General features: G+C 41.9%; 1 protein-coding gene across 3 annotated transcripts; it reads right to left on the reverse strand.

Moving 5' to 3' along the window:
- Positions 1 to 1,357: 1,357 nt before the first annotated feature.
- On the reverse strand, positions 1,358 to 5,167 carry LOC128021317 (mucin-19-like). Of its 3 annotated transcripts, none has more exons than XM_052608429.1 (3): positions 5,036 to 5,167; positions 2,780 to 4,956; positions 1,358 to 2,716 (listed from the first exon to the last, which is right to left on the reverse strand). In XM_052608429.1, exons 1-3 carry the CDS (start codon positions 5,053 to 5,055, stop codon positions 1,557 to 1,559), a joined length of 3,357 nt encoding a protein of 1,118 aa, XP_052464389.1. In that variant the 5' UTR covers positions 5,056 to 5,167; the 3' UTR covers positions 1,358 to 1,556. The 3 variants fall into 3 exon arrangements, with proteins under 3 accessions (XP_052464389.1, XP_052464388.1, XP_052464387.1); XM_052608428.1 differs by having other exon boundaries at positions 1,358 to 2,719; XM_052608427.1 differs by having other exon boundaries at positions 1,358 to 4,956.
- Positions 5,168 to 10,264: the final 5,097 nt, after the last annotated feature.

Here is a 10,264-nt window from a genome sequence, read left to right on the forward strand (position 1 = left end):
TTCCAGAGTTAGTCTTGGTATCTTCGCATGGCGAACTGAACAATTATTTGATGGTGTCTTCCACTTTCCTTTTTCCCAATCCGGTGAACCAAGTCAACAACATCTACCAATTTCTGTACCAGTGTAGGGCTACGTTACCCAAAAGTATATATATAAATGCTATTGGTTTTACTAAAAAATTTACAGTAAACAATTTTACAAATGGTGAATTTAGAAAAAGAAAATAAGATCCACAGGCCTGTATTTTAAACCTTTTTTTTAGCGTCATTTTTTAAACAATAATAGGGCCATATAAAATTTCCAAAAATTTTCTGGTAATCAGATGAAGGCAATGTATCATAATCAACTGAAAAACCCTTTTATTTTTGTACAAAAGAGGTTTACGGTTTTAAAATGTGATTACTCTTTTAAAAATAAAGATTTATTATTTATTAGAAGTAGAAGTAGCTTAAGACTGTTAAATAGTAATATTTATTCAAGTGAAACAACTTTTATTTTGACAGTTTGCCATGAGGACATTGCAGCTGGTGTGTCTGTATGTGATATGATGGTACAGTAGTTTCGTCAGATTAAATGTTGAAATGCTAATGAAGTGACACTCAGAGCAGCTGGGGATGAAATTTGTGTGTTCACATCATAGTGAGACAACAGAGACTGAAAACAAAGTGAGTGTTGTCCGGGCTTGTATAAACAAAACTGTGCGTTGCACCATCGGCCATTCATTAATTGTGGAAATTATGGCACCCTTACACATGTCAAATACTTATGCAGATTATTACTAAAAAAATCTTTGTTTTTGTCAACGGTATCTTTCTCCATGAGAAGCACTGAATGACTAAAAGGCGTTGCACAAGGTAGCCTAAAGAAGGTGGCATTTAGTTGAGAAGACTAATAAAAATATTGTCAGGTCTTTTAGAGGTTTGCTTAACCACAAAATATCAATTTGGTTTGAGAATGTAAATGTTGAAGCAACATTTTTTGAAAAAAAAAAATTAATAAATACCCAGGCCTAATTTTGACAGACTTTGTTTGACAAAGGTTATCATTCTTAAGTCAATGTTGCAGAGCAACACAAGTGGTTAAAATCGGTGCATCAATGGAGACTGGTGTCGGATTGTTCTAAAGCCTTGATACAATTCTGTACATTTGCTTCAACGGTTTCAGTGATTCATCAAGTGTCACCCTACCCATCCTTACGGTCACAGTAAATGACCTGTTACTCTCTATTGCAAAAACCTCACTTGCGTCTGTCAGCAGAAGTAAATCCTGGTGGGTAGAGACCACCCACTGAGATACAGCACAACTCAAGCAGAAAAAAAAAGAAAAAAAAAAGAAAAAAAAACCCAACCCACACAGCTTAGATTCCAACTTTTATTGGGGTTTCAGTTCTTAAATCTGCAACACTTGCATCATAGCAGTTTACCAGAGCACCCTTTGGAGGAAGAGAAACCGCTTCGGTGAACGGTGCAGTAGAAGGACCAGCAACAGCTTGGGGTAAGGACCGGGATACACTTGCATAGGACTGAGACCCAGGAGCAAAAGTCACTTGTGGTATCTTAAGGCTGAGATGATCCACCAGAAGCAGTGCTTCTTCGCAGGATAGCAGTAGAGGACCTTGCATGGGTGCCGGAGCTGCCTACGAAGGAAGAAGCAAGCCGCTTCAGAGAACCCTGAACATTAGTAGATGGACCATCTTTGGGTGATGACAGCAATACACTTGCATAGGAGGAATGAGGTCCCTGGCCAGATTGGCTTGTGTCTTGAGTTTGAGATGAACCACCATAAGCTGTGCCTCCCTGAAGAGCATGGGGAGTAGAGGACCCTGCCTGGGTACCAGAGCTGCCTGCAAAGTTAGAGGCAAGCTTCTTCTGAGAGCCCTGAATAGTAGATTGACTGGCAACACCTTGAGATGGGGATAATGCACATGGACATGAGTGAGGAACAGGGGAAAATTGACTAGAAGTACCTGGAGGCTCTGGTGATCCATCATAAGTGATACTTCCTTGCAGGCTAAAGGGACTAGAGAACCCTGCCTGGGTGCTAGGGCTGCCCATGAAGGTAAAGGCAAACTGCTTCAGAGAACCCAGAATAGTAGATAGACCAGCTTGGGGTAAGGACAGTGATAAACCTGGATACGAGGATGGATACCCAGGGGAAAACTGGCTAGCAATATCTTGAGGCTGAGGTAATCCACCAGAAGCAGTGCTTCCCTGAAGAGTGAAGCTGGATGGTCCTGCCTCGGTGCCAGAGCTGCCCATATAGCTAGAGGCATGTTGCTTAAGAAAACCTGGAAATGTAACTGGACCAGCTTGGGGTGAGAATGATAAATCTCGATAGGAGGATGGAGATCCAGGGGCAAACTGGTTGGTTGTACCTGGAGACTGCAGAGAACCACTGTAAGAGCTGGTCATTTCTTGCGAGGCAAAATCTGCTGAGGCCCCAATCTGAGCTCCAGAGCCTCCCTGGTAGGCAGAGGTAAACGGCTTCTGAGAACCCATAGTAGTAGATAAACCAGCTTGGGGTAAGGACAGTGATAAACTTGCATAGGACGGAGACCCAGAGGCAGACTGACTTGCAGCAGCTTGAGGCTGATGTGATCCACCATAAGCGGCTTTTCCCTGCAGGATAGGAGTAGAGGACCCGGTCTGGGTGTCTGGGCTGCCCATGAAGGTGAAGGTAAGCTGCCTCAGAGAACCCGGAACAGTAGATGGACCAGCTTCTGGTGAGGACAGTGAAACATTTGCATATAGGGAAGTAACGGGAGCAAACTTATTTTTACCTTTAGACTGGACAGAACCACTGTAACCACTGCTCATGTCTTGTGAGGAAACATCTGTAGAGGCTCCAAACTGAGCCCCAGAGCTGCCCTGGTAGGCAGAGGTAAACTGCTTCGGAGAACCCAGAGTAGTAGATGGACCAGCTTGGGATGAGGACACTGATAAACTTGCATAGGACGGAGACCCAGGGGCAGACGGACTTGCAGCATCTGCAGGCTGATGAGGTTGTCCACCAGAATCAGTGCTTCCCTGCAGGATAAAAGAGGTTGAGGACCCCATTTGGGTATCTGGACTGCCCATGAAGGAAAAGGTAAGCTGCTTCAGAGAATCCGGAACCGTAGATGAACCAGTTTGGGTTGAGGACAGTGATGAACCTGGATATGAGGTTGGAGACCCAAGGGAAAACAGGCTAGCAGGACCTTGAGGCTGAGCTAATCCACCAGAAGCAGTGCTTCCCTGCAGAGTGAAGCTGGATGATCCTGCCTGGTTGCCAGAGCTGCCCATATAGGTAGAGGCATGTTGCTTCTGAGAACCCGGAACAGTAGAAGATGGATCAGCTTGGGATGAGGACAGTGATCCACTTGTATAGGAGGATGGAGACTTAAAGGCAGACTGACTTGCTATATTTTGAGGCTGATGTGATGCACCATAAGCAGTGCTTCTATGCAGGATAAATTGAGTTGATGATCCTGCCTGGGTGCTAGAGCTGCCAGTGTGAGTAGAGGTAAGCTGCTTCCCAGAAGCCTGACCAGTAGAAGATGGACCAGTTTTGGGTAAGGAGTGTGAAACACTTGCATATGGGGAAGCCCCAGGGGCAAACTGACTTGTGGTACCTTGAGACGGGACAGAACCAGTGTTAGAGCTGCTCATTCCCTGTGAGGCAAGACCAGTAGATGCCCCAAACGGAGCCCCAGAGTTATATTGCTTACGGGAACTCAAGACACTTCCAGCTAGTCCACCAGTGCTGTGGGGTGAGGAAAAGGGCTTGGAGTAGCCAAGAGCATATTGACTAGAGGTGGCTTGAGACTGTGGAAGCAACCCCCTGTAATACTTCCCTCCCAGTGATGTAAGTGGACCAGAAGCTCCCATTTGAGACAGAGAACCAGCCTGTGAAACTGCTCTATATGAAGACCTGCTGTTTCTGGTAGCTTGGGGTGCAGACATTGGAGCACTTGCATATTTTGTAGGGGACATGGGAGCATACTGACCCAGAGTGCCTGTAGACTTGTGAGATAAACTAACAGATCTATGATCTTCTTGCACAGGGATAAAGTATCTGGAAGTTGCAGACCGAGTGCCAGACCTACTCTGGGTGCTTGATGTAGACAAACTGGGTGAACTCTGAACATTTGTAGACTGGCTAGAAACCCCCAGGGGTAAAGAGTCAGGCTTTTTAGCCATAAGGGATCCTGGAGTATATGGACTAGAGGTACTGAGAGACTGCAACATACCACTGTAATAGCCACTCCCTACTCGTTTGGGGATAGAGTTTGCAGACAATTTAGCCCCAGAGTTGCCCTGAGAATTGGCGGAGCCATGAGACTGGCTAGAGAAGCTTCTGTAAGAAACACTGCCCCGAGTGTACAGAGGTGTAGCATCATCGGTTGACTTTGAACTACTCTGAGGTCTAACCATATGTAAACTAGGGGAGCTTTGACTATTAGTAGACTGGCTGGATACCACCAAGGGCTGAAACTGACTGGACATCTCTGGATATCGCTCTAAACTTAATCCACCAGAAACACCTGGAATGGTTGATCCAGAGGATGCCGAACTGCTTGAAGTCTGTTGATTCAGGGACAGAGGCAAGGTAGTGGAGACAGAGCTGCTTGAAGCAGTTTGGGCATGGGACGTTGACCGATAGATGCTGGAACCACCTTTAACAAACTGAAGTGGATTCAACTTAGACTTGCTTTTCAGGGTTTTTTTAGGGAACAAACTGGAGCCCACTTCTTCAATAGGCAAATTCTTAGTCACATAGACCTCTGACATAGAAGACTGGACTGCAGGAGGTGAGAAAGCATCAGAAGGCTGACCCCACCCATGATTGGAATGTGTCCCACAAGTCCCACTAAATGCACATTCCTTGAAATTGCTAGGGCTGGGGGGAGGGGGGTAGCTGTATTTAAATCCATCTGCAATCCTCCAAAACAAAAAGAAGATTACTGGCAAGAGCAACCTGCAAAAATAAAAATAAAAGATAAGTATTGTAAATGTGTGCAGTCATTTACAAACACAGACTGAATGAACAAACTCACCCTGTCCACCTTTGATCCATGACAAATAAAAAATACTCCAAATACCCAATGTTCTAGTTTTCAAACCACCACACAAAATACAAAATTCCAAACATATGTGCAGTTAGAGTTAAGTGTATTTTAAAGGTGTTCACCAGTCCAATAAGAGCAAATGACTAATTATATGAAATACTGTTCACCTGGGAAACTGGTCTTTAGAAGATTGCTTGCTTTGTGAAGGCTGTGATACCCTCTGCAGTTAAAACATTTTAAAGCAGCTAATTAATCCCAGAACATTACTTTCACAGTGTATGATATCCTCATACAAATATACCACATCATATTACATAAAAAATATAATTATATTACTTTTATCAAACTAATTTTGATATTAAGATCATTAGTTTGCAATGAATTATACCTTTTGTTCATTTTGTTATTTGGCTATTTTGTTTACTTATTTACTTTTTTTTTTGCTCAGTCCTTTCTTTTGCAAATATGTGGCATTGATTTGCAGAGCTAAATTATGTGGAGATTCAAAACAGTCCCATTACCTTTTATTATTGTCTGTTGTCCCATCCACACAGACACGCGTTTAGCTGTATGCGTAAATATTTTGTATCACCTAATAATAGCAAGGCAGCAGAGCACACTGCAAAGTGCTTTAATAGCAACCTGACAAAGGCAAATCAACCAGTATTCATACTGGGAGATTTTAATACTTTTTTGTTAAGAGAGACTCTTCTAAACCTGCAGCAATATATTGATAGCTCAACCATTTTCTCATGCGCATCGGATCTGTGGTATGGTAACATTGAGGGTAGGGCATTATGTAGAGCACACACTGGCAGACTGGTTCATAAGGTGATCCATCTACTGCCAAAATACAGAAAACCTGTTAGAAATGAGAAACCGGTAGAAAAGAAAATCCTTGTTTTGAGCAAGGATAAAGTGGACGTTACAGGATTGTTTGCACTATAAACTGGGATATGTTCTTTGATTCACGCAGAGATCCTCATGAGTTATCAGACTATATCACATCTTATATTAAATTCTGTGAAGATACTGTAATTGATACTAAAGTGGTTAAAATCTTTTCAAGCCATGGTTTATTAAAGATCTGAAGAAATACCTTAATGAGAGCTTTACATTTCTAGTCTATTAGAACCCACTGCACTTAAACCAACTATGTGGAAGAGCATTTCTATTGAAAGTGACGTGGCATTCAGCCAAGAATGGTGACCCATACTCAGAATTTGTGCTCTGCAATTAACCCATCCGAAGTGCAAACACACAGAGCAGTGAACACACACCCGGAACAGTGGGCAGCCATTTATGCCATTTATGGTTCCATGCCTTGAACACCTAAGTCATGGTATTGAAGGTGGAGAGAGAACTGTACATGCACTCCCCCCACCCACAATTTCTGCCGGCCCAGGACTCGAACTCACAACCTTTCGATTGGGAGCCCGACTCTCTAACCATTAGGCCACAACTTCCCTTATAGTTATTGAGTGACTATAGTGCATTGCAATAGGTAGCATCTCAAAGTTAATACTGAATAAAGACTAATTAGCACATTTTGTTAGGTTTACACATGAATTACACTCTAAAAACTAATTCATTGGACTTTTAGTCATTACTTAAAATGTATATATTGTTGTGAAATACAAAATCAAGTTCTGAGATACTGTTAGACTTTTTAATTGTAATTTTTATTTTATTGAGCTGGGATGACACACAAATTATGCTTATTGATGAAATATACTATCAAGACTTGTCAGAGTTTAACATTTTCAGTTAATCAAAAAACAATTTAACTTTAAGTTCTGTTAAGGTAAAAAACTATGTGATGACCCGTAAACGGCCCACAGTTTCCACGCGCAACCAGATGACAAGACGAGTGAAGCATGTGGTGAATGGTAAGTAATTTTTCTTAATCTCCTGTTAATCTTGAGTACCTATAGAGTAGTACTGCATCCTTCATATCTCCAAAAAGTCTTTAGTTTTATTATATTTATAAAAGAAAGATAGTCTGTACAGTTTTTTTTTTCGGAAAAACACAAGCGGCTGGAGGCGTGACGTGTGGGTGAAGCTAAAGAATCACGAGCGCGAGTAGGCTTTTGCGTTGAGAGTGTCTGGAAGCTGTGACATTACCGTGAGGAAAAAACCATCATCCAAAACAAACCATGGGTAACAGTCAGATTCATCCGTATATTTATGATCCAGAATCAGATCCCGAGGCTGAAATTGAACAAGAACAGCAGCAGCAAAGACTACAGCAGGACGTCTCTATGTAGTATGTATTGAAACTGTATATATTTGCTTAGCGGTTTTGGAAAATGACTAAGTTCCACTTTATGTCATCCGTTTTTTGAAATAGGGCTTATTCACATTATTTCCTACATTTAGATAGGTGGGCAAATGCATTTTTGTGTCAGTGCATGCATTGTTTTATATTGACTGGGTCGGCGTTAGCTTAGCTTAGCACAATGAATGGAATCCTTTGTTGCCAGCTAGCATGGCCGGAGTAAAAGTGATCAAAAAAAAAAAAAAAAACACAGAATTACTTATTTTGGCCTGCGTATTCACAACGAGTACAAATAGCGATCCAGATTAACACTAGGCGATTTCCTAGGCAGATATTGACTTGGGACTATATTATGGGGAAGCACAGGCGAAGCACTGCTACTTCGGCGCAGAGAATCACGCAACACATGAAAACATCAACTCTATGTGAATACAGGTATAATATGGGTCGATCTATACATGCGTCATGATTAAAATAATCACTTACTTCATCTTGATCTGACGTGTTGAGCCTGGTCATCAATGGCAAAAACATGTCCCACTCTCTACAGCACAGACACTCTATTTCCGTCGGTTATAGATTGGCATATTCCCCCACATTCACACCACCAGTTCATGTTGGCTCTCATCCTCACGTCCTCAGGCTGTTGAGCGAACGCAACCTCCTCCTCCTGTCGTTCTATTTCCAAAGCACGCAGCTCGTCTTCTGTAAACTCTGGTTCAAATAGGTATGGTTCTGGTTCTTGACTGTCTGAGAAGTCACCCTCTTCGTCTCTCTCAAAATCAGCCATGTTCATCGCCATTCGTGTACTGTAAGGAAAATAGCCAGGCAGCTACTATTCACGCCGGTATGTTGACGGAAGTCGTGGGATTTCATGTGTTGCGTGATTCTCTGCGCCGAAGTAGCAGTGCTTCGCCTAAGCAGCAGTGCTTCGCCTGTGCTTCCCCATAATATAGTCCCAAGTCAATATCTGCCTAGGAAATCGCCTAGTGTTAAACCGGATCGCTATTTGTACTCGTTGTGAATAAGCAGGCCACAAGAAGTAATTAGGTGGGTTTTTTTTATATTTTTTGATCACTTTTACTCAGGCCATGCTAGCTGGCAACAAAGGATTCCATTCATTGTGCTAAGCTAAGCTAACGCCGACCAAGTCAAACTAAAACAATGCATGCACTGACACAAAAATGCATTTGCCCACCTATCTAACTGTAGGAAATAATGTGAATAAGCCCTATTTCAAAAAACGGTGGAGTGTTCCTTTAATACTGTTTTTTTTTTTTTTTTTGGTAATTTGTGCAGGGTTGTCTTGCCCTGGCAACCAAAAACACACTTCTTTTGTGAGATTTTGCTCTCTCGCTCTGGTCAGTGAATGTCTCTGCTCTGCTCTATGGGCGCGTGCATGCTCTTCCGGGAGAAGTGCCTGTAGGACCCATATAAGGAAATTCCACTCCATCTAACGTCACACAGACCCATACTCAAAAAAAAACTTTCCGAAACTTGTGACAAACCGGAAGGTTTTTGTTCCAAAAATACTCCTTCAAACGTACAACTTAATTTTTGAAACTTTGTCCATGTTTAGCATGGGAATCCAACTCTTTAACAGTGTAAAAAACTCAGTTTGCATGAAATAGCATTTCACCCCCCTTTAATTACACATATTCACATTTGCTCAGGATTCAATTGGTGGTAGCCTACTGTAACTGAATACCGAAATATGCAAGTCCTTACTCTAAAAGTTGAGCAGTATTGATAGTAACATTATAGTCTGTGTGCCGAGGTAAAGTTAGCTAACGTTATAGCTGTAGCCTGAGTAGCTACACTACTTGTTCAAGTAATTTGCTCAAAACCAGTCAGAGTGATGTAAGGCCCTATGAATTCCGTTTAATTTTTTCCTAAATTTCGTTTTATTTATTTTTCCAAATTTCATTTTTTACTGTTTAAATTTTTTGGAATTCCATTTTTTAATCTTCTGCTCGTATTTTACTACAAAAGAGTGTGTTTTTAAGGTTTATGAATAAAATGTAAGATAGACATGTAATCAATATCGTTAGATATATATTTTTTTTTTCTTCGTCGGAAGAAACCATTTCGAAGCAAGTTTGGTTTCATGAACAAAGGCACTCGCTCTCTGGTAACCTAGCAACGTGGGGGGTGACACGCTAACAGCCAAACATGCAACAGTTTGGCTAACCCATATTGTTGTGTCGTGTTGGATTCTTCAGTAACAGAACCTACTGTCTATGAACAGAATCTGCATGGATTGATAAGTGAAAAGCCTTATAGAGCATCACAGTCCTGCCCACAGCCGGCGCCGGAAGTAAAAATTCAATACAATTTCTGCATTGACAGTTGGGGTATAAGCCATAAGAACGTAACCATACATGGTAGACTTAAAACCAGCTACGGCTGTGATTAGCGATAGTATAAACGCTCATATAAACGCCAAAGGTTCATGGGGCACTAACTTTGTTTTGAGATAAATGCCTTTTATTCACGATGTCTTGGATAAGTTCTTCATTGCAGGGTCCTGAACAATCCTGAACAATCCCACAATCCCACAGTGATGCATCTGATTGGTGGAACTTGTGTAACTGTCCTGTTAAACCCCCCGAATGTCCGTGAAGTCTGAAGATTGTTAATAAAAAAATTAATAAAATAAAAACCTGTGTTGCGTTTTTGCACGGTAGACTTATCAGTGCAATCATGATCTCCTTGGCTGCCATAATGGCTTTTTTCAAGGAGGAAAACAAAAGCGTTCAAAGGGGTGAAAACCACTTCAGATCGGGTCATGTAGTTGAGTGTAGGGTCAGCTTGTGGGTTTTGTAAGGACCAGCATGAGGGACAAGACCTACAAAGTTTTGGTGAGTTTTGCAGGGAGGTTGGTAACGTTAGTTAGCATTCTCGTCCACTTTAGCTAGGCTACTGTAGCCTTCATATGT

This window comes from Carassius gibelio, chromosome A10 (assembly GCF_023724105.1).
Source record: "Carassius gibelio isolate Cgi1373 ecotype wild population from Czech Republic chromosome A10, carGib1.2-hapl.c, whole genome shotgun sequence".
In the NCBI taxonomy this organism is placed as follows: domain Eukaryota; kingdom Metazoa; phylum Chordata; class Actinopteri; order Cypriniformes; family Cyprinidae; genus Carassius; species Carassius gibelio.

Coding starts and splice junctions, on each gene's coding strand:
- LOC128021317 (XM_052608427.1), bottom strand. CDS start 5,055: ATGGATCAAAGGTGGACAGG. Junction 4,957..5,035: donor ATGGATCAAAGGTGGACAGG/GTGAGTTTGTTC, acceptor TTATTTTTGCAG/GTTGCTCTTGCCAGTAATCT.